The sequence below is a fragment of the Schistocerca nitens genome, chromosome 3 (genome assembly GCF_023898315.1).
Source record: "Schistocerca nitens isolate TAMUIC-IGC-003100 chromosome 3, iqSchNite1.1, whole genome shotgun sequence".
NCBI classification, from domain to species: domain Eukaryota; kingdom Metazoa; phylum Arthropoda; class Insecta; order Orthoptera; family Acrididae; genus Schistocerca; species Schistocerca nitens.
The window spans coordinates 171,297,508-171,323,143 of NC_064616.1; the positions used below are offsets into that span (position 1 = coordinate 171,297,508).

A 25,636-nucleotide genomic window follows, 5' to 3' on the forward strand; every position below is an offset into this window, starting at 1 on the left:
TGACCTCAGATTTTAAGCCCCATAGTGCTCAGAGCCATTTGAACCTAAATCCACTGGGAAACTTGTCTTTGGCACTGTACACAGCATCATCGATTCCTTCGCTAATTTACTTCTTCGATGAAGTCAGTGACTTGTTTTTTCACACTTAGGAGCAGCATCTGTGACACTGTTATTTAAATTTTCCTGTACCTTTTACGCGTGAAATTCGACATTCCCTCACTTTTTGAATATGCATCCACTGTTACGATCCAATTCGAGCAAAGCAGGTTGATATGTTCAAAACTAAAAACTGAAATAAGTTTGTAGCACGTACTATTAAAAAAAACACGTTGTAAACAAAGGAACAAGGAAAGATAATCTTTCTCATAGCCTTCTAGACTCATCTGCAGTGCGTTTATATTGTGTGAACGAAAAAAACGCACAAAAAAATTTCTAGCTTGGAGAAGGCGTGGATTACAGAATAGAAAGAGGGGGCGTGGCAGCTGCAGACTCCCAAACAAACGTTTTTAAAACATATTTCCGGCCAGACTTCGATTATGAAACTTTACGATGTTATTCTTAAAGAATCAGTCTAATAAGTTATGCAATAAAAAATAGAATTTTTTACAGTATTTTCGTACATCTGTCCTTAATGACAACTTTAGATACATAATCATCATCCGGTACATAATTTCAATGCGGAGCTTAGGTTTCCCGCGAAAATTTAAGTCTCGGGTGTCCTGAATCGCAAGAAACACAACAAGATCAAAGTTGAACAAAACACGAAAACTTTTGAATTCACATTACTATCTGACTCGTAACAAACATTTGTCCATCAGTAAATAATAGAAACACAATAGCTCCGCAGCTGAATTTTCGACTCCATATCTTATGTGAACGCTTAACAGAATGGGATTTTTCTTCTGATGTAGAGGAAGGCGGATGGTAGTGACTTGCCCATGGTTTTCTTCACCGGTGTCCATCTGCAACACGCACAATAGTATAATAATAATATTGTTGGAAAGAACTACCTTAGTTTTACAGCAGACGGAACCATCTTGTTGCGATATGGCGCTGCACTCTGATCCCCAGAGTCAGGATGTTTCGAGTCTACGGTGTTCTAGATTGCTCGTAAAAGCCCCATGCCGATATCCTGACACTTAACGTACATGTGTACATTGATCTGCAAACTTAGGCACGAGCTAGATAAAGTAACGTAACATATTAAAAACTCGGTAGCTATGAATGAAAGTGCGGGGGCATGTTGCCAGAGGAAGCTGGATGTTACTTGACGTGAGCAGTTGGGGGAGCGGGACAAGACTGTGTGTATCACTCAAGAGTCGTTACGATGCACTTTTGTGGTGTTCTTTATTATAACATGGCCTGGAGACAACATTTGCACGAATTCGCACGGAGAAGAATCATCGGGAAACCGGAAGAAGGACAAGTATGACGAGTGTAGACCACGAGTTTGGTACAGCCCACAGCATTGTTTTAAATGCTTTGGGAGCATCCCGAATGATAGGCACTGTTGCCCGAAGGAAAGGAGGTGGCTGACGACGGTTAACTATAGCAGCAGATGACCGCTACATTGTGCAACAGGCAAGAAGGGACCCACGTCAAACAGCGGTTACAATAAATTGCAACTACACTTAACAGAACTGCAGCGCACGCTATCTCACGCTTCACAGTGGCACGGCTACTGCGTGGCGTTGGTCTCTTTGCCCAACGACCAGTACGTTGTGTTCCGTTGAAACCCGCACATCGTCTGCACGGTTTGCGATAGTGCCAAGAGCATTGGAATTGGACCAACGAGAAGTGGGGTCGCATGGTGTTCTCGGATTGGAGCAGATGCGGTCTGAGTAGTGAATCTGGGCGTACCATCTTGTAGTGAGAGGGAAAACACGTAATGCACCGAGGAACATAGTCCAACATGATCCTTTTGGTTGACCAGGCGTTATTGTGTGGGGAAGCATAATGATGTTTGAGCGTACTGACCTCCAAATCTTTGAACACAATACACTCATCGATCAACGTTATTGTGACTCTGTATTCCTTCCCCATCCGCGTGTTTTCAGGGGTGCATTCAGTTGTAACTTAATTTCTGTGGATAACAACGCGGTTGGTCCCGGCGGAGGTTCGAGTCCTCCCTCGGCATGGGTGTGTGTGTTTGTTCGTAGGATGATTTAGGTTAAGCAGTGTGTAAACTTAGGGACCTTAGCAGTTAAGTCCCATAAGATTTCACACACATCTGAACATCTGATAACAACGCGCGACCGACTCAAAAAGGACAGGTGGAGGAACTGTTGGAGCGAGGGAACATTCGGCGAGTGGAGTGGCCTAACCCGACATAAATCCCATCGAGCACTATACGATTCGTCGGGGAGATATATTACAGCACTTCAAAATGCACCAACGACCATCCAGCAGTTTTCGGCCGCACTGGTGGAGCAGTGGAACGCCCTACCACAAGAAATCCCTACCAACATCGTGGCCCGCATGGGAGCACGTTGCAGATCTAGCATTGCCGTGTGTCGTGATCACACACCCTATTAAGAACCATGTTCCGGCTCTTGTAATGTCCAGGGGTCCATTTCGAATCACAGTAACTTCTGTGCTTACTGTCTTTGAGTAAATGTCTTATTTTTGTTCCTCTCATTGCGTATTTCTTTCGGTTACCTTCTGTACTACAGTGTAGCAGATATTTCTACGTAAAATCCAAGTTTCAGCGAGCTATGTTACTCGGCAGTGACGCATCTACATCTACATCGATACTCCGCAAGCTACCAGACGGTGTGTGGTGGAAGGTATTTCTGGTACCACTAACTGATCCCCCTTCCCTGTTCCACTCGCGAATGACGCGCGGGGAGAATGACTGTCAGTGTCTCTCTATTAGCTCTAATTTTTCTAATTTTCTCGTCGCGCTCATTTCGCAAGGTGTATGTGGAAGAAAGTAATGTTTTCCGACTCTTCCCGGAAAGTGCTGTCTCGAAATTTTAATAGTAAATCCCTCCGTGATACACAACACCTCTTTCTGCCGCAGGAGTTTGTTAAGCAGTTCAGTAATGCTATCGCGCCGATCAAACGATCACGTGACGAGAAGCGCGGCTGATCCTTGGATCTTTCATCTCTTCTATCAGTCCTACCTGGTAAGCGTCCCAGATTGATGAACTGTACTCAAAAAGTGGTCGAACAAGCGCCTTGTAAACCACTTCCTTCGTGGATGAGTTACATTTCCCTAAGATTCTTCCTATAACTCTCAATCTGGTACCTGCTTTTCCTACTATTTATATTATGCGGTCATTCCACTTAAGGTCGCTGTGGATACTTACTCCCAGATATTTTACGGTAGATACTATTTCCAGAAATTTGTCATCAATAGTGTAGTTGTACAGTAGCGTGTTTCTTTTCCTATGTACGCGCAGTATGTTACATTTATTTACGTTCAGGGCCAACTGCCAGAGCCTGCATCATTCATCAATCCTCTGTAGGTCAGTCTTAAAATCGATACTGTCCTCTGGCGTTGCTATTGTCTTAAAGACAACAGTCTTAAAGAGCTTCCAACATATCATGCCAAAGTCACTTTTGTCCTTTGGATTTGCAGAACAGCGTATTTCGGTTAGCTAGTGGAGTTCCACAGGCGGGGACTATTATGATAGGTGCAAAGCAAGTTCGAAAACCCGATTTTGTACTCGCTGTTGGTGGTCCATATGTGTATCGACCGCGTAACCGTAAAAGTTTGCTACGTATTCTTGAACGGGGTACAGCAACTACACTCCTGGAAATTGAAATAAGAACACCGTGAATTCATTGTCCCAGGAAGGGGAAACTTTATTGACACATTCCTGGGGTCAGATACATCACATGATCACACTGACAGAACCACAGGCACATAGACACAGGCAACAGAGCATGCACAATGTCGGCACTAGTACAGTGTATATCCACCTTTCGCAGCAATGCAGGCTGCTATTCTCCCATGGAGACGATCGTAGAGATGCTGGATGTAGTCCTGTGGAACGGCTTGCCATGCCATTTCCACCTGGCGCCTCAGTTGGACCAGCGTTCGTGCTGGACGTGCAGACCGCCTGAGACGACGCTTCATCCAGTCCCAAACATGCTCAATGGGGGACAGATCCGATCTTGCTGGCCAGGGTAGTTGACTTACACCTTCTAGAGCACGTTGGGTGGCACGGGATACATGCGGACGTGCATTATCCTGTTGGAACAGCAAGTTCCCTTGCCGGTCTAGGAATGGTAGAACGATGGGTTCGATGACGGTTTGGATGTACCGTGCACTATTCAGTGTCCCCTCGACGATCACCAGTGGTGTACGGCCAGTGTAGGAGATCGCTCCCCACACCATGATGCCGGGTGTTGGCCCTGTGTGCCTCGGTCGTATGCAGTCCTGATTGTGGCGCTCACCTGCACGGCGCCAAACACGCATACGACCATCATTGGCACCAAGGCAGAAGCGACTCTCATCGCTGAAGACGACACGTCTCCATTCGTCCCTCCATTCACGCCTGTCGCGACACCACTGGAGGCGGGCTGCACGATGTTGGGGCGTGAGCGGAAGACGGCCTAACGGTGTGCGGGACCGTAGCCCAGCTTCATGGAGACGGTTACGAATGGTCCTCGCCGATACCCCAGGAGCAACAGTGTCCCTAATTTGCTGGGAAGTGGCGGTGCGGTCCCCTACGGCACTGCGTAGGATCCTACGGTCTTGGCGTGCATCCGTGCGTCGCTGCGGTCCGGTCCCAGGTCGACGGGCACGTGCACCTTCCGCCGACCACTGGCGACAACATCGATGTACTGTGGAGACCTCACGCCCCACGTGTTGAGCAATTCGGCGGTACGTCCACCCGGCCTCCCGCATGCCCACTATACGCCCTCGCTCAAAGTCCGTCAACTGCACATACGGTTCACGTCCACGCTGTCGCGGCATGCTACCAGTGTTAAAGACTGCGATGGAGCTCCGTATGCCACGGCAAACTGGCTGACACTGACGGCGGCGGGCACAAATGCTGCGCAGCTAGCGCCATTCGACGGCCAACACCGCGGTTCCTGGTGTGTCCGCTGTGCCGTGCGTGTGATCATTGCTTGTACAGCCCTCTCGCAGTGTCCGGAGCAAGTATGGTGGGTCTGACACACCGGTGTCAATGTGTTCTTTTTTCCATTTCCAGGAGTGTATTTACACAGAACAGCTCTGAAACTTTAGTGTGGCTGTAGGCCTCGGGTTAAGCAGAGGACAGACTAGCGCAGCCTGTGTAATGTTGTGCTTCTCATTTCTTAGACATGAGGTCCATGTACTTAGCTTTGCCTGTGCACTGCAGAGCGAAAACCAAGAAGACTATCCCGTCAAACCTCAGATGTTAAATATTTCCTTATACATGCAGACCATCACACACTTACATAAGGTTTGTGCGGTTCGACAAATTCATTGTGTTCTTGATGATAGGTTCTTGTACTCGACATCTCGTTTCTTTTAATTGTGATAAAATTTGCCCCTCTCTGGCAGCATACACTTCGCGAGATACGAAAAAAGATTTCATATTTTGTAAGATAAGTAGTGTACTAAACTTTGTACGTACACTGAGGTAAAAAAAGTCATGCTCTACCTCAAAAATGGTTCAAATGGCTCTCAGCACTATGGGACTTAACATCCGCGGCCGGTTTTGTTGAGTCCATGCCACATCGAGTGGCTGCACTGAGCCGGGCAAAAGCAGGGGGCGACGCAATATTAGGAGGTAGAGCATGGCCGGCCGGTGTGGCCGAGCGGTTCTAGGCGCTTCAGTCCGGAACCGCGCGACTGCTACAGTCGCAGTTTCGAATCCTGCCTCGGGCATGGATGTATGTGTGATGTCCTTAGGTTAGTTAGGTTTAAGTAGTTCTAAGTTCTAGGGGACTGATGACCTCAGATGTTAAGTCCCATAGTGCTCAGAGCTATTTGAACCATTTGACTCAACAAGTCGTTGGAATTCTCCTGCAGAAACGCTGACCCATGCTACCTCTATAGCCTTCCATAATTGCGAAAGTATTGCCGGTGCGTGATGTTGTTCACGAACTGATGTCTCGCCTGTGTCGCATAAATGTCCGATGTGATTCATGTCTGGCGATTGTGGGTGGCCAAAAAATTCGCTCGAACTGTCCAGATTGTTCTTCAAACTAGTCGCGAACGGTCCCCGATGACGTGACATCGTTGTTTGGTAACTTGAACTTCATGAATGACTGTAAATGGTCTCCAAGTAACCGAAAATAACTATCTCCAGACAATGATCGGTTCAGTTGGACCAGAGGACCTAGTCCACTTCAAGTAAACACAGCCCACACCATTATGGAGCCACCACCAGCTTGCACAGTGCCTTGTTGACAACTTGGGTCCATAGCTTCGAGGAGTCGACGTCACACTCGAACCCTACCATCAGCTCTTACCAACTGAAATCGGTACTCATCTGTCCTGGCCATGGTTTTCCAGTCTCTATTACAGCGCCATCCATCACAAAGCGAAAAAAGTGGTCCAACTAAAACATTCATATTTATTTACGTACTACACGAATATGTAATAAAATGGGGTTCCTATTTTTAAAAAAAACGCAGTTGATATCCGTTTGACCTATGGCAGCGCCATCTAGCGGGCCAACCATAGCGCCATCTGGTTTCCCCCTTCAAGCTAGACAAGTTTCGTTCTTGGTAGTTTTTTCGTTTGACGGTTATTCCGTGAGATATTTGGCCCGGTCTCAATCAAAGGACCACCCTGTATATTTGGTATCCAGTCTGGACCGTATGACCTTTGTTAAGTGATTTGTTATAGGTCTTGAATTTTAATAGTTTTCTTTTGATCGATACCATCTCGAAGAGAGAAAATTGAATAGGCAGGTAAGTAAACATATAATCAAGCTTTAAAGAAATCGTCAATGAGTGAAACAGAACGCAAGCAGTAAGTATTGGCATACTGTATGCGACATATGTCTCAAAAATGTTGCAGTCTTGGGTCATATTTGTGTCAGTCAAATATAACAAAAGTTTCTTAATTTTTACGTGTTCAACTGAAACTGTTGAGCATTGCCATTCTACTGCATCTGTAGATATTAACCATCATCGTTATGACATTTTTATCGGCTTTCAAGTTAATCAGTTAGAAGAATCCCTTAAGCATCCCGTGAAATATCGGCCTTAACCCTTCCACCAGATGAAATCAACTTTGCATATTTTCGTGAACTTTCACAGGCTTCCAACCCGACTGGTTTGACCTCTGATTCGTTTCCGATGTGAATTAACAGACACGTGTCTCATCCACTTTAAAAATATCTGTGTGCGAAATCGGTTGGACTCTTCCTAAATCAGTCTAATCTTTGTTGATAAATTCTTATGCTCTTTTTCCTTTTATCAGCGTCTGTCCCGCACAAAGGTTGCTCAACGCTAGTTTCTCGTGTGGAAGTCAAGCACCATTTTGCGCACACTTTCACGATGTTGTGATCAGTGGTTACTTCTCATGTCTGAATTCATCCCCCGTTTCTAAACTTTTCAAAAGGAGGAGTAGACCCCCCTATTCACCAATATTTGAATTAAAAACAGTCTTGGTCGCAACTTATTATTTTATTAACAACGCAGTTCGTCTTCATGGGGTATCATCAGATTATCTATGAGATAACAAAATATGCAAAAATTAGGTTATACTCCGAGCTTACACGATTCTAAATGTGAATAAGAAACTGTTCAAAATGGCTCTGAGCACTATGCGACTTAACTTCTGAGGTCATCGGTCGCCTAGAGCTTAGAACTAATTAAACCTAACTAACCTAAGGACATCACACTCATCCATGCCCGAGGCAGAATTCGAACCTGCGACCGTAGCGGTCGCTCGGTTCCAGACTGTAGCGCCTAGAACCGCACGGTCACTCTGGCCGGCTAAGAAATTGTTGCTGACTTAAAACTTTCCTTTCACTACATATTAAAAACTATAAAACGGCTCTGCGAAAGCGTCGAATAAGATGAACCCGCAGAGACCTAGTAAAAAAAAAACTAATATAATATCTTATAACTGCGGTATAGAATGCTAAATAAATAATTCAAGTGAATGAGACATACCATAATAGTGTCGTACCAGCAGGCATGAATGGTGCAGTGGTAGGACCACACTCACAAACAAGTTTACACATTTAAACGTTATACACAGTGTGTTACCGCCGTAACTTCACGGCAGGAGTGTCAGTTGGGCACACAGGCATGCGTTGTTAATAGAAGAATAAGTTGGATGCGAGATTAGTGGAAGGAATTTACCCTTCGCCAACTTTGGATGAAATTCCGCTGGTGATAAAACGTCTAAAACCAAGAAATCTGCGACTTAGGATATTCCAGTTGGTCCATTAGAATTATACGCGCACACACACATACAGGGTGGCAATTATTGAACTATATGGTGAAAAACGTAAATTAGTTACAAACTACGTCGTGAACACACTTTATTCAACATGTAAATGTCACTACAGATATTCGGATTTAGATTATGACATGTTCGATATGCCTGCCATCATTGGCGATGATGCGGCGCAGACGAATAGCGGAATTCTGCATGACCCGCCCGCTAAAGTGTCGAAACATCGATGCTGACGATGACCTTCTAAATGGCTATTTTCACCTTAGCAATGGTTTTGATGTTATTGCTGTACACCTTTTCTTTGATATAGCCCTACAAAAAGGAGTCGTATGTGTTCTGATCCGGAGAATAAGGTGGCCAATCGAGGCTCATACCAGTGGCCTCTGGGTACCACAGAGCCCGGATGATGTCCCCGAACTACTCCTCTTGGACATCAGACACTCTCCTGCTTCGATGGGGTCGAGCTCCGTCTTGCATCAACCACATGTTGTCGAGGTCACTTTGGATAACGGGGATGAAATCATCTTCCAAAACCTTCACACACAGTTTGGTAGTCACCGTGCCATCAAGGAATATCGCACAGATTATTCCGCCACTGGAAATTGCACACCACACAGTCACACGTTGTGGGTGACGAGACTTCTCGATCGCGAAATGAGGATTCTCAGTCCCCCAAACATGCCAATTTTCCTTGCTGACGGACCCATCCGAATTAAAGTGGGCTTCGTCGCTAAACCATGCATGCATGCGCATACTAATTCCCGTCATGCCCCACAGCCAACCGTGCAATTTGAACGTCGTAATGCAAACTGTTCAGAAGTTATGACGATTTTATATCATATAGTTCAGTAAACTGTCGCCCTGTAACTCTTCTACCTTGAAATGGAGAAAATTATTCCGTAAGCCAAGTCGATATTTCGGAAAAAATATTGCACAACATATACTGACATAAATGTGTTTTAAATGATATGACGGCATCTCTGTGTAAGCTTGTAAAGTTTTCTCCTTGCCCTAATGATAAGCAAAGTTCCAGTGAAATAATCATGGGGACGATGCGCGAATGTAGCCACTAAATTTTCGTTTACAGGTGGCTGAGTCTCGTACGTGAATGTTACACTTACATATACGGAACTGTCAATACAACTAGGTTAGGAGATGCAGCAGTCGAATCTATAAATCGGTCTTTTCTGTTTCTGATAAATAAATACAAGGCCATTGGGAATTTTTCAGCCTTTTACAGAGCGACGGAAGATTCGTAATGAAAATCCTGTCTTCTATTTTAAGTTCTTAGTAGAGTTTGTGGTATAGGCGGCGGGAGGAGTTTCTGCCGCGTAAAAATAAACTCGGTCGTTTCTCTTAATGAGGACGAAGAATTTTGGACTACAGAGGACGCTCCGCAGCGGTCGAAGGCGCTGCGATCGGTTCCGAGTCACGCACACCGGCCACGGTGCGCCGATAAGAAGTTTCGTCGTTATCCAGTAATCTCTGGCCACTAGCCATCTTCCATAAGCGGCTAATTAATTTTCGTGGCGCTCCGTTGCTCTGTTTTCAGCTTTATCCTAGCCTTTGTAATATGTTACGTTATAATTACACTTGCACGTATGTGCCGGGATGTGTGCTTAAATAGTTAATAGCGCTAGCACGGCACGCCTGGGAGCTGTGCCGACCTGATAAACAGTAATACTAATTCCTCTTACGCCGCGGACGAGTTTTGCGCGTGTAAATTGGCGAGCACGTACGCAGGCCCCCACTGTGTACACTTGCACGCATTCGTGGCTGTATTTTACCCGACCGTCTCACCTGAGGTCACGCCAAGCTCTTGTGTACTTTGTGGTCCGGTGTGACCATCTGCCAGAAAAGATAAGTAACTCGCTCTCGTCCTATATTAGCAAATTTCAAAGTTGTCACTTGTGGTGGAAGGTATTAACTCAAAACTCACATCACTCTAAATAAGAATACATTTCGTAACTGCTCACTAAATTTTAATAATTCTAATCGTGATGCGATTCAAAGTGCGTGCAGCATTATCTGGTGACAATAATTCTAAAACTAATAGAAATTCGCCCGTGTCATTAGAAAAGTTTTGATGGGTTAGCAAATACGACAATTCTTAGATTAAAAATAATTTGTACCTGTAGTTTCCTTGCATCTGCCTCATCTATTTTCCTGGAGAACTCAGCACTGGACCCTCACAACAAATGGTTCAAATGGCTCTGAGCACTATGGGACTCAACTGCTGTGGTCATCAGTCCCCTAGAACTTAGAACTACTTAAACCTAACTAACCTAAGGACATCACACACATCCATGCCCGAGGCAGGATTCGAACCTGCGACCGTAGCAGTCGCGCGGTTCCGGACTGCGCGCCTAGAACCGCGAGACCACCGCGGCCGGCCCCTCACAACATGTACAGTGAGTAGGAATTGTACCAACGATGCTGTTTATTTTGTAGAGTCGTATATTATACAGTAATTTTGTTAGCAACTGCGAATATGGACAATCGTCAGCTGTAGAATGGAATAATGACAAACGCCGCTTATCGCGAGCGGTCCCCTTACCATACGGCTATCCGATCACTACTCACGTCCAGGCCCAAACTTCCATATGTCATAAGCGTTGCGTCTACGAACTGTACTCGTACATCCATTTTGTATATTCCCATACAGGTGAGACATTTTACTTGAAAATCGCTAGCCGGGTGTCCGCGGATAAATACGATGTTGCAGTGCCTGTGTTATTCTGAATTACGATGCAAAATTCCTTGGTACATGCATCCAATCAACTGACGAATGCAGTCAAATGGTACTGCATTTGATGTCAATAGTGCAGTATACAACAGCACATCGACGAGTCAGGTGTTAGAGGGTGGAACTCGGTATAAAGATAGTCAGCTCTCTGCGGTGTTAGTTTGTGCGTGCGTGGCTTTCCTGTCGTTAGGAAACATACACCATTAGTGACAATGCGTATTGTGTACATAAACCACGTTTGACGTTGCTACACGGAAAACAGTTATTATGTGATGAAAAAGCAAAAATCGTTGTGCAGAAGAAAATGGGACTCTCTAATCGTCAAATAGCCAAGAAGTTGAACCGTTCAAGTACAGTGATTCATAATTTCGGTAGACTGGGCGCACGATATGGACAGAACGGGAAATACAACCAAAGTAGAAAATTACCTGAGGCTACGAAACGGTTACTTTCGCGCAAAGCAAGGGCCTCAAACAGCTATTCTTCTCAACTTCTTGCTGATTTACAGTTGCCAGTAACTGCCAGACGTGTACGATAAATTTTGTCAAGTGACAAACCTCCTGCATTCGAGAAACAACTACAGAAACCTGCTCTAACAGCCAAACATAAACAGGTTAGACTTGAGTTTGCTGAAAAACATACGTCATGGACTTCAGAATGGGATAAAATGATCTTCACTGAAAAGTTTAATTTAGATGGTCCGGATGGATTTCAGTATGATTGGCATGATCCGAGAAGAGAGCAGCAGGTAAGAATGAGCAGAAGTCTTGGTGGTGAAAGTACTATGATATGGGCAGCCTTCTGCAGTAAACATAAATCATGCATTGCTTGAGTCAACGCTAGAATGAACTCTAATATGTACAATGAGATGCTGGAGACAGAATGATCTAGAATATATGAGGACCTAGGGGACGAAAGTGTAATGTTCCAACAAGATAATGCATCAGTTGATGTTTCTGATAACAAGTGGTTTGAAGATAAAAATATCGAAGCCTTTCGCTGGCCTGCACATAGCCCGGATATGAACTCCGTGGAAAATCTTTGGGGAATACTTGAAAGGATTTTTATCGCAGTGGAAGACAATTCGAGGCCGTATGTGAGCTGAAAAGAGTGATTCGAAAAGAGTTGGTGACAATTTCACTGGAAGAACTAGAAACTCTAACAAAATCAATTCCAAAGAGAATTTTTGAGGTAGTTAGGAAGAACGGATGGACAAAGTACTAACAGTGCAATAACACAACAGGACAGTGAAAAATGGCTCTGAGCACTATGGGACTTAACATCTATGGTCATCAGTCCCCTAGAACTTAGAACTACTTAAACCTAACTAACCTAAGGACATCACACAACACCCAGTCATCACGAGGCAGAGAAAATCCCTGACCCCGCCGGAAATCGAACCCGGGAACCCGGGCGCGGGAAGCGAGAACGCTACCGCGCGACCACGAGCTGCGGACAACAGGACAGTGAGTGCCTTTATACCAACTTCCATCCAGGGGATTCATACGCCTTATTTTATTACTTGTTTTGTGAAAGAAACTATGTAATTCCGTCATCATTGTTTGTCTTATACGCATCTACTGCTTTCATAATAAATTCGTTGGATGTATGCTACAGACATTGTATATTACTTTCGTAGGAACGCTGCCTTTATACTCATTTTCACCATTGTACGTCTTCTGGCTTTTAAAGATTGTGAGAAAATTGTTTCTGTGTATGTGCTTTTATTTTGTAACATGTAGGACTCAGATTAACACTCGTCCTTTAATCGTGTTATGCAATTTCATGCCACAACCTTTGGATACCGAGAGCGGCTGATACACCTAACTACAGAAAGTATCGTGGTATTAAGAGCGCCGCCTGGCCCCCATGAAAGCTAGATAAAGGATGGTGCCATTAAGATAAGTGGGAAGCGCCCAAATCTGCCTGGACAGGAATTAATTGTTGGCGGAGCGGGCCCCCATGCCATTTGACACGGCCCCTATGGCTCCGCCAGGGTACAAATTTCTTCATCTTCACTGTTCCGCGCCTTACTTGTCTTCTTGTATCTGCCAATAATCAACCTCTCATTTCTTTTTTTTTTTTTAAAGAAATATGTTATGAGTGCTTCTAACTTAATTCTTTTCTCCTCTTCATCAAAGTTTATGTCTCAACATGTGACTTACGTTTCTATGGAGATTTAACCCTTTTCGTGTGAGAAATATGGTCTGCTAACTGCAGGAGAAGGTGGATGAGAATTTTTAGATATTTTTTTGCTTTTTCGTTTCCACTTAATGACGTAACTGTTAGACAATTCATTATATTTCGAAAAACTGACGCCTGTTTGTATACAACCCTACCCGCAAATTTCCTTCGACATTATTTTTACCCTTTTCGACGAAACATGAGCTTTCGTGAGTGCGGCCCGACATAATAGAACAAAACGTGGAGATGTTAAACGTAATCTGAAGACACTTTTTCTAACAGAATACTGTACTGTTGCGTGTTATATCTTCAAAACAGAATGACCATCCTGCGAAACACGTAATTATTGTAGCAAAACCAAGATATAACCCGATTAAATTATTTTTACTCTGATTGGTTTCACAGTCGCACCGTATTTATAAAATGGATTATATTCAAGTGTTGCTGGTTTGCTTTTACCATACTTTTCTGGTATCGGCGTTAATAGTTCCTAGAAATTCAGCAAAACACTTTGCTAGAACTGGGAATGTTACTATCATAAGTAGTTTTCTGTTGTTCTTGCATTGATGTTAACAGTATCTGTAGCGTCGTGTAAAGTAGCTGCGCCCGAGTGTCTCTGTTGCTACAGCGTTTATTTCCGGAAACTGGTATTACAATAGGAAGGTGCAGTGGCGACAAGAACACTTCCGCTCACAGAGAGACAGCAGCAGTGGCATGGCACTCCGCCAAGATACTTATAGTCCTCCGACGACTACAGAAATAGGTAAACTGTCATGAACATAGAAAGAACTCGTGACTATTTCCGTTACTACCCCACTACGAGACAGTGCATCTGAGCACACACAAATGTGATGTGACGTTATTGGTGTTACAGGGTGCTAAATGACGAGGTCATCAGCGCGCTCACCATATTTGTACATGCCTAGTAAAATTAACGTCATCAACTGCATCGGAACTGAAACATGACTGCCAAAATAATGTAAAGGCTTCAGCGAAGACTGATGACCATAGTGTTCAGAGCCATTTGAACCATTTAGAGCTTCAGCGAATATGACTAATTGGCGTTGGATAACCTCGTCATTCGCCACAGCGTAGATCCTCACAAGAACTCTTTTCAGAGAAATTTTGTAACATCCTTCACGCACTGTGGCACATAGATGGTGACGAAGAAAATTTGCACCGGGTTCTGTGCTGTAAAACTAAGGGCAGGAAGAATATGGAGTTCGGTCGTGTGACCGGAAGGGCGACGGGAGATGTTCAAGTTCATTCCAATGTTGTGCAAGTTACGACTGAATCTGGCCAGTGGGGTGGAATGAGAGCTTTGTTCTCCGGGAAGAAACTAAGCGAGGTTGCGCATGATTAAAGCGTACGAGCCACAGATTTAGGCTTTTTCTGGTTTCCTTACATGTGGAAACACGATCCGCATTAGATTACGGCAGGCGGGTGTCGACGTTATAAGCAATAATGAATAAAAATATAAAAAATGACCTACAGCACTTCCCACGAATGTCTTTCAACCAGACTGTGGCCGATATCCTTCGCCGTGTTTCTACAATTGGAGCATTCCAATAACTTCGATGTCGACGAAGCGTTATACTCCAACATTTCTTTCTTACCTGTCATGCGATGATTTATAGCCCATTTTCTATAGGCCGTTGGGCATTCTGTTAAGTGGCAAACTGAAGGTTTGTATGTTTCAAAATTTCATTCAATCCACGAAAATAGTCATTGCTCCCATGAAATCTTGCTACAGAATTCAAGGACTCTAAATTTCTCAAAGGAAGTCATTTTCCTGCGTAGGGCTGATGTTTTATTTTGAAATATTTTATAATTTAGCAGTTAGCCCATTTCGCCACCCTTCGACATTTTCAAGCCATGTTGCAGTAAAATTTTTATGCTTGCAGCATATTGTGATTCATACGGAATTGTGGGGTGAACGCAACATGTGATAACGCCCGAATAAGAGTTTCGCCCAACATAATAGGTATGGCCACAAGTTCATATTTAATATGGAAAAAGTGAAACTCTTACTAAGGGCTCAGTATTTTATTTTGAGACTTCGATCGCACATTGTGTTTATTCCATTTTAGTAGTTACGCTAACGTATTTTAATACGTTACATATGCTTGTACAGTGAAGAAACCCGTGTAAGAGCCGCACTTCTTCATTTTACGTATGGAACTTACATTTGTTCTACATGTGCCCATGCCTACTATGGTTCTGCGAAACTCTTAAAACATGTACCTTGGTAATACACACAGAGGCAAAATGAGCTAATTGCTAAGTAATGAAAGAGGTTTTATTTCAAAATAAAGACTAGCCTACATAGCAAATAGTTTTCCGTTAAGAAATTGTTCTTAATAATCTAGATGTACGGTGCTTGAAGCTACAATTAAAATAAATAAATGTTACGTACTACGTTTAATTTCGATGTTGTCAAAACATTGCTACCAGTAGTAGTAGCAGTAATAGTATTAATAATAATAATAATAATAATAGTAATGGTGATTCAGCTAGGAGTTTTGTGAATTCACATATACTGCACCACTTTTCTAAATTATGACCAGCTCTAGCTCTGCGTATGAGGTTCGAGAAATACGACACGTTACTAAAAGAAACATCAGAAGCTTGGCAACGTATGAAGACGTTTTCTCCCGTACTCCGAACACATAGAGGGGAGTCTTTCAGGGCTGGAATAAAAAGAAAAGAGTGACTCTAAACAAATGCGCAATACGAACGAAATGAAATCAGGATGTGTCTTCCGGCGTTCGCCAAACAGTCCAGAAAGGCTTTTCCAGTCTCCCATATAAGAAGCCAGCATGGGTTGCGCCCGGATCGAAGCGGTTCGGGGGTCTCAATCGCGAGCAATATTTCCCCGCCGGTCGCCCCCCTTTCTCTAACTTGGACGCGGGCAAATTTCATATAGGACCATTAGAAGCGGGAGTTTACGTGATTTCGGAGACAATTGAATTGGGACTGGGAGCCATATATCTGAGCAGCGGCGCGATCCCGGCCGGGACTGGGCTTCATTCATTGATGGAATAACATGGGCCTCAAACACCGGCTTCGTTTTTACCTCACTTGTGGCACACTATTTCTTGCGCCTACAGCGTTACAGCCAACAGCTGTTGCGATTTTGAAGTAAAAATGTGTCAAATGGAACGACGTGAGAGAACTTTTTTAATTTATGAGCTTTTAAATTCTCTCGCGGAGGATTCTCCGCAATTTCTCGACCAATTGTCCTGCAACAAAGTGAATTTATCTACAGTGTCAGCACTCTTATTCCCGTGCTGCCTGTTTATTCTTCTAGCCATTCTACAGCTGAATGTTTCGCTTACAGTTACACGAGTTTTTCGCGAATTGAAGTTGCTTGTAATTTGCGTCACTTCATAAAAAAGTAATAGTACTACTACAACGTTCAGTGATTCTAAATAATAGTAGTTTCCTTTTTTTCCTACGTGTTTCTCTGCTCATACTTTTATAGTTGCTGGGCAGCTGCATCTGGTAGTTTCTCTTCGCTTCATTATTTATCTCATTAATACACCCAAAGAAGTAACCTGAAATAAAAATATTTCCCATTGTTGTGTTATTAATGTTTTTAATATAAAACAGATGATAGAAAAATAAGAAATTGAATTTGGAGACAAAACTAACATTCATAGTTCTTTCGGAGGTATTTGACTCTGGAGACAGAAAATTACCCAGGAGAGAAATTAGAAACGAAGGTACCCGGAATATTTTATTTAAGTCATCTAAAGTATCTGTATCAACGCAAAAGTTGTTTTAGAAAAAAATGGTTCAAATGGCTCTGAGCACTATGGGACTCAACTGCTGAGGTCATTAGTCCCCTAGAACTTAGAACTAGTTAAACCTAACTAACCTAAGGACATCACAAACATCCATGCCCGAGGCAGGATTCGAACCTGCGACCGTAGCGGTCTTGCGGTTCCAGACTGCAGCGTCTTTAACCGCACGGCCACTTCGGCCGGCCAGTTGTTTTAGATACTGAAAAACTCCTGTTACTCGAGAAAAAAAGAAATAAGGGAACATTTTAGTATATCCTCAACTCTATTTCACATTCCTATCGATGATTCAGTAACTGTCTGGTTCGAAGGTAGTGTACCTCTGGGTTTAAAAACTGCAAATGAGAGGTGACTGATCACTTCACTCACAAGGACCCCCCTGAATGAGAGGTCGCAAAAGGCCAATGATGTTGACAGCATTCGACGTCCCACATATTGTTTACCATGTAGCCACAATATTGTCTGCTTTGGGGTTGGGGGGGACTGCAGGTATCCAGTGGTGAGAACGCCATAAGGCTACGGAGCGTAATTGAACTGCTTAGTCGACGAGTAACTCACAACAGTGCTACAGTGGTGGTGGCAATGATACAAAACAGAGCAATGGCAACGATAAACAAAGCAAACATTTCATTATATCTACAACAGCAGTTGCCGAAGTTGACATTTCATTAGAAAGGAACCCCAGGAATTTCGCAGAGTGAGAAAGAAGCGGCAGATGAAATATTTGCGTTTTTGCAAGGTGATTCAGTGGACTGTGTGGTGTCTTGTATGCTCGACAGTGAGGATAATGTACGTGAGGAGCGTGGCGATAGGTGTTTAACAAGTGAAAGTGATATTGAAATAGGTGTCAAGCCGTGTATTTCATCATCCTTGTCGTACCGGAATCCACAAATCCCGTCATCCCGTCTTCAGTGGGACGTAGTAATGAACAAGCGTTGTCCAAGGAGCGGGTAGGAAGATCACCCACAGCATAGTAAAATAAAAAAAAAATAAAAATAAATCGAATAAAACAGTGGTACAGTATTGGATGACGTAATATAACGAAATGTCAAACAAAGCGCCAACTTGACGGTGCGTAGCAAACACCGGAATCGGCCAGAAAATTTGTAGATGAGATAAAACTTATCCCATCGTTCAATAAGGAATTTGTTTTCAACTCCGACCAGTCGGGATTTGAAGAAGAAATGAAATTGAAAGGATCCCTAGAGATGAGAAGTACCAAGAGAGTTGTATCAAGATTAACTAACAGCAATGCCTTAAACCATTCGTATACAATTATGTCTGTTACTCTGGATGGTAAATTGGCTGGTAAGATATTTATTATGCTGCGAGAAGTTGGAGGTACTCTTGCCTCTACGATTATTTCTCGTGTGCGTGATCTTGCAAGAGCAGTAGGGATTATTTACGTCACAGAAAGCAAGCGTGGGGAAATGGGTGTAAGAGAACTACAACTAACGTATGAGCAGTATTTTTGGCCAATAGCTGGTAAAAATAACTTGCTTTTGCTTGATTCCTGATCTGCGTATAAAAATCATACTCTTTTAGAGAAAACAAGTCCTCCAGAAAAGTATGTGACATTGCAGGTCATGCCACCTGGAACCAGTGGACACATTCAGCCTCTGGATGTTTTTTTTTTTTCACGCCTATAAAGCGTTTTATCATACTATTTAAAACCTAAGTTAATGACTTTCTTAAGAAATAATCCATTTAGATTGTCGAGTGACATTAACTGAATAACGCTAGACCAGTTTTCGCATTTCCAGAATCTTAGGCGTTATATTCTACGTGAGAAAGACAAATACGGATTAATAAGGGGATATACTGCACGATTGCAATGACTCTCGAAGGTAAACCAAGGAGAAAGAGGAAAATGTTATTCTACAATAGGTTGGTGCTTCTCACGTTATAGTATTGATCGGATTGCTTGGCCCAAAGGAAGAAGTACCTTGAAAAAGGGCTATCATCCAAAATGTAGTTCGTCAGATCGGTAAAAGACTATCGCGAAGTGAATAAAACCGACATTGCATTTAAGGAGAAAACTAGGTGCGCTGCTAAAGGAAGGATGGTGAGAGTTAAACGTCCCGTCGACAGCGCGGTCATTAGAGACAGAGCACAAGCTGCGATTACGAAAGTGCGGGGAAGGAAACCGGCCGTGCTATTTCTAAAGGAACCATCCCGGCATTTGTCTGGAGCGATTTATGGAAATCATGGAAAACCTATCTCTGGATGGTCGGACGGGCATTTGAACCGTTATTTTCCCGAATGTGAGTGCAGTGTGCTAAAAAGAACAGAAAAAATAACAGAACAATATTAAACTGAAAGATGTTCTGCAACGTGTGTGTGTGTGTGTGTGTGTGTGTGTGTGTGTGTGTGTGTGTGAGTGAGTGTATGGCCATTCACCAGAGTGAGAATGGGTTTTACAGTTTGCTTCATTGTAGCTGTGAGTAAGGTTTTGGTGTGAGTTATCATTCACTCTTCCTCTCTGGATTTCGAAAGCAGTCGGAGAATGAATCGGTCAGAATGAAATATAACTAGTCAGCCACGAAATCCTATCCAGTCAGCAGTGTGCGCTTATAATCATTACGATATTGGACACATCACTCGCATTGCTTAGTATATTGTGATACGAACACCCACCCAGTTAGTACTCTGGCATTTTCTGGCGTCATTAGCAGTCGCATTGTATTCTCTGTACGTTTCTGTTTTAATTGAAATCGGGTTTACCGAACGTATGAAACCGTCGATACACACACTCGTCGGATTTTACGGTGCTTAATTTTAGATCGAAAGCTGCTCGCTTCTGTAGCACTGATACTGCTTCACAAGAATTTTAATGCGCAGAGTTGACATACGTCCTCACTAATCATGTAACATTAAAACCGTGTAATTAACAATTCCTTCCTCAGCATGACACTCCGAGAAACGCACTGGTTAGCTAAACGGCCTTGTTATAATGAAGTTAAACATAACTTGCAGTTTCATCCTCAGAATCATAGTTTTCCACTAATACTCAGGATATAGTCACACTTTTAAGTACCTAATAGCAAATAATACCTTTATCTACAGTCTGGAACCACGCGACCGTTACGGTCGCGGGTTCGAATCCTGCCTCGGGCATGGATGTGTGTGATGTCCTTAGGTAAGTTAGGTTTAAGTAGTTCTAAGTTCTAGGGGACTGATTACCTTAGAAGTTAAGTCCCATAGTGTTCAGAGCCATTTGAACCATAATACCTTTATCAAACCGGAAAGTCGGTAAACTGTTTGAAAAGTAGGAGGAAGGAAAAGGCAGATCGCCTTCAATATTATCATGCCTACTAAAGTACTGTGGTGTTCAGATGAAACTTCTACTGTAGACTGCTTTATTTTTTTTGGAATAAAAACGTACAGATTCCACGTTTCGTCTCTCTTCACTATAATGAACAATTTGATTAAGTTGTGTGAGGTATATGCCCACGGATATGTATATTTGTGATCGTATTGAATTTCATAGCCTTCATCATGGTAAATATTCGACATAGGAAATGTCTTTCAGGTAATCTGGAAAGCCGCTGATATAACGTTCCATGAGAAATTACAGGTTCATTTAGTCAGCACGAAAGCGTCACAGAGATGATCAGCCAAATCTAGAGGCAGACGCTGCAAAAGAGGTGTTCCACATCACGGTGTGCTTTAATACTGAAGTTCCAAGAGCGTACGTTCCTAGAAGAGTCAACAAATACAAGAGGCGATCAAACTCTTATGCGGGTATATGAGCACCGAAATATAGGCAAGGGACTAGTACGGCATTCGTGTCTTTCCGACGTGCATGCGGTAAATGCGGAAAACTTAACTATGGCGACGTTATTACCAAATGCGTCCAAACAGGACCAATGTGTTGTTATTCTTTTCTTGGCCGCCGAAGGACAAAACCGGTAGGTAGCCATCGGAGAATGAAGAATGTGTTTGGGGCAGCACATCTGTCGAAAACTAACAACTGCGACAAAGTGTGCTGCTGCTTCGTGATAACGCACGTCCCCAAGTCTCAAATGTTGTAACGCAGAAGTTATGCCAACAAGAGTGGGAGACGCTTGAGCACCCGCCGTATTGTCCTGATCTCTCCCCCTGTGATTATCAAGCCGTCGGTCCCTTAGAAAATACCTTGAAAGGTCGACGATTTCTGTCGGACGAGGATGTGCAGCAGGCAATCACGCGCTTCTTCACAAAGCATAACACAGTGTTTTACCTAACGGGTATCTTCAACCTGATGCGTCGATGGGATGATTGCCTCAATTATCACTGTGGTTTTGCGTGATTGTCATGCCGATTCTGGACTGTACGGTCTTCGATGGGATGATTGTCTCAATTATCACTGTGGTTTTGCATGATTGTCATGCCGATTCTGGACTGTACGGTCTTCGATGGGATGATTGTCTCAATTATCACTGTAGTTTTGCATGATTGCCTCAATTATCACTGTGGTTTTGCGTGATTGTCATGCCGATTCTGGACTGTACGGTCTTCGAACGGATACTTTTTGATCGCCTCCTTATATATTGTTTTCTCCCACTTATATCTTCCGAAAAGATTAGGAAGATAAAATTAGAGAGATTCGATCCCACGTGAAGGCTTAGCGGCAATCGCTCTTCTCGCTAAATGTTCGCGACTGAAACGGGGGAAATGACAGTGGCACACAGAATACTTTTCGCCACACACAGCAAGTTGATTTGCGGAGTGTGGATGAAGGTGTAGAAAATCTGTGCAGTGCCTTAGAGTCTTGAGCATCTCCGTCCGATATGAGTGCTGAGTGCATCCTTTACATCTTAGTTCCTCTTTTTTTCTGTCGTCAGCAGCTCCAGGCAGTTCGTGGTCTCGAGGTTAGGGTTACTGACTATCCATCACGGGGTCCCGGGTTCGATTCCCACCGAGACGGGGATTTTCTCCGATCGGGATTAGGTGTGTGTGTTGTCTTAATCCCCATTTCATCGTCATCGACGAGCACGTCGCTGAAGTGGCATCAAATAAAAAGACTTGCACCAGGCGATCGAACATCCCAGATGCCATACACCATTCCATTTTTATCTGTCCCTTATTCTTATTTTGTGGGTTCTCTCGCCCAGTTCCTGACGAAGAAGCCAGCTGATATAACACCTCGAGCTTAGTGTGACTATATCCATTTGTTTCGACCTTCGCTTAAGGGTTTTTTAATAGCTTTATGACTGGTTTGATGCGGCCCGCCACGAATACCTCTCCTGTGCACTGTCGAAACCTCTTCAGCTCAGAGTACCAAATGCAGCTTACGTCCTCAACTATTTTCTGGCTGTATTCCAATCTCTGTCTTCCTCTACAGTTTTTTTTTTAACCCTCTGCAGCTCCCTCTGGTACCATGGAAGTCATTCCCTGATGTCTTAACAGATGTCCTATCATCCTGTCCCTTTTCCTTGTCCGTGTTTTCCACATATTCCTTTCCTCTCCGATTTAGCCTAGAACCTCCTCATTCCTTACCTTGTCAGTCCACCTAATTTTCAACATTCGTCTGTAGCACCTCATACCAGATGCTTCGATTCTCTTCTGTTCCGGTTTTCCCACAGTCCATGTTTCACTTTCATACAATGTTGTGCTCCAAACGTACATTCTGATAAATTTCTGCCTCAAATTAAGGCCTATGTTTGATACTAGTAGACTTCTGTTGGCCATGAATGCCCTTTTTGCCAGTGCTCCTGCTGATGTCCTCATTGCTCCGTCCGTCATTGGTTATTTCAATGCCTAGGTAATAGAATTCCTTAACTTCATCTACTTCGCGACCATCAATCTGATATCAAGTGCCGGCCGCTGTGGCCGAGGGGCTCTAGGCACTTCAGTCCGGAACTGAGCTGCTGCTACGGTCGCAGATTCGAATCCTACCTCGAGCATGGATGTGTGTGATTTCCTTAGGTTAGTTAGGTTTAGGCAGTTCTAAGTCGAGGGGACTGATGACCACAGATGTTTGGAGCCGCGCTACCGCTACGGTCGCAGGTTCGAATCCTGCCTCGAGCATGGATATGTGTGATGTCCTTAGGTTAGTTAGGTTTAAGTAGTTCTAAGTTCTAGGGGACTGATGACCTTACCTGTTAAGTTCCATAGTGCTCAGAGCCATTTGAACCATTTTTGAACCTCAGATGTTGAGATTTTTTTATGTCAAGTTTCTCACTGTTCTCATTTCAGCTACTTCTCATCACTTTCGTCTTTCTCCGATTTACTCTCAATGCAGATTCTGTACTCATTTGACTGTTCATTACATTCAGCTGATCATGTAATTCTTCTTCACTTTCACTGAGAATAGCAATTTCATCAGCGAATCGTATCATTGGTATCCTTTCACCTTGAATTTTAATTTCACTTCTGAACCTTTCTTTTATTTCCATAATCGCTTCTTCAATATACAGATTGAACAGCAAGGGCGGAAGACTACGCCCCTGTTTTACACCCTTTTTAAGTCAGTGTTGCTGTTTTTTAATGAACAAGAAAGACGAGGTGAAATCACGATTACGGATACTTTATTGTAAGATCCCTCCGATATAAATGTATATCGTTCATCGGTCACTCAAGAAATCGTCTTCTTTTTTCCAGAAACCGACTGGAGAGCAATTCAGAGCACTGGAACGCGCTTCTGCTGTCTCTGCGCGAGCTCATCGAATGGGTCATCCGCAAGGACACGGAGCTCACTGGACTGGGCCCCATAGGTGGAGACGTGCCCAGCCTTCAGAAGCAGCAGGTACGTCTCAGTCTAGCGTCTGCTCGATTTCCAGCTGTCAAAAGATCCAATTATGTGTCTCTGTTAATTCTTGGTGTGTCGAGAAGGCCGTTGGCGTCAGATCATAAATTCGCATACCGTTTCACAAAAATAGGATTCAAAACGTTGCCCTTGTTCTGAATTCGCCATATGATAAGTAAGATACCAGTCACAACTCTTTCTTCAGTTTTAACATTTTGTTGACAGGGAACCAGTAACTTCTTTAAATTCCTTAAAGCGTTTATTAATGATTCTGTCAACAGTTGTAGTATTAAATTAGGCGATTAGTTTCGAACCTTACAGGTTCATTTTCAAGCCTGACCTACTGAGGCTGTGCTGACAACGCATGATCTTAATAATATACGTCAAAGTAGCAACACATCCTTTGTAAATGTTCGCACAACGAATGTCACAATCAACACATGCCTCTTGCCAAGTCAACATCAGACTCATTTTGACTTTGTAAGAGGCATGTGTGATTTGTGAGGAGGAAGAGGAGGAGATTAGTGTTTAACGTCCCGTCGACAACGAGGTCATTAGAGACGGAGCGCAAGCTCGGATGAGAGAAGGATGGGGAAGGAAATCGGCCGTGCCCTTTCAAAGGAACCATCCCGGCATTTGCCTGAAGCGATTTAGGGAAATCACGGAAAACCTAAATCAGGATGGCCGGAGACGGGATTGAACCGTCGTCCTCCCGAATACGGTGATTTGTGACATTCATTCTGTAAACATTTATAAAGCGTGTGTTGCCACTGTAATGTTTATTATTAAGATCAGTGCTGCCTCGGTAGGCCAGGCTTGAAAATGAACCTGTAAGGTTCGAAACTAGTCTCCTAATACCGGCCGCGGTGGTCTCGCGGTTCTAGGCGCGCAGTCAGGAACCGTGCGACTGCTACGGTCGCAGGTTCGAATCCTGCCTCGGGCATGGATGTGTGTGATGTCCTTAGGTTAGTTAGGTTTAAGTAGTTCTAAGTTCTAGGGGACTAATGACCACAGCAGTTGAGTCCCATAGTGCTCAGAGCCATTTGAACCATTTTAGTCTCCTAATATAAGTACTGCGGCTGCTGACTGAATCATTAATAAACGATTTAGGAATTTGTCACAACGTTGATCGGAAACGAACATATTACTTGGCTAATTTTTCGAGAAAATTTCATCCAAGATCTATCTTAATTTACATCTTCGTTTTTATTCTGTAAGACATCCAGCCGTGTTTGGTTGGATGGTATGCGGGAAGAAAGATTGTCGGTGCGAGGAGATCGCTTGTCGGTTCCCATGCGTATAATCCCATACTTCCGTACCTTTCCTTCCGTATTCATTATGCAAGATGTTCACTGAAACGGGGACTTGGGAACTTTAGAGAGTACGACACTCTGCAATGCACAACGCTGTCTTGCCCCGTCTACCATTGGAGTTGCTTGACCGTTCCTGAGACTCTCTCGCGACTAATCAAACTGGCGGAGAATCCGGCAATTCTTCTCGTAATAATCTTTCTTCCGCTCATTAAATCTGTATGGTAAGGATCCTAGACCGGTAAAGAATATGTGTGAGTAGGGTTAGGATTTTTATGACCTAAAAGTCACCATAAAATGCCCAAAAAATGCTGTTATGACCAAAAATTTACAAAAATTTGCGCAGTAACAAAAAAGCTACTTAAGAGCAGTAAAAGGCAAAATTTCTGTTCTAAATTAAATTATTAAGTCAGTTTATGATAATGAACTATTTAGTTTAAAAAATACGCATGAGAAGCAGACTAAACTATGAAATGAAATTTGATGTTGTAGCGTGATGTATTA

At 43.4% G+C, this 25,636-nt stretch overlaps 1 protein-coding gene across 1 annotated transcript in view; it reads left to right on the forward strand.

The window, feature by feature from the left end:
• LOC126248111 (dystrophin-like) overlaps positions 1 to 25,636 on the forward strand; it is a gene marked incomplete at its 5' end in the record, with an annotated part of 304,077 nt that overhangs the window by 49,903 nt on the left and 228,538 nt on the right. Inside the window, one exon of the mRNA XM_049948789.1 lies at positions 23,678 to 23,822. Coding sequence (XP_049804746.1) covers positions 23,678 to 23,822 — 145 coding nt within the window. The remainder of the gene's footprint in view (positions 1 to 23,677; positions 23,823 to 25,636) is intronic.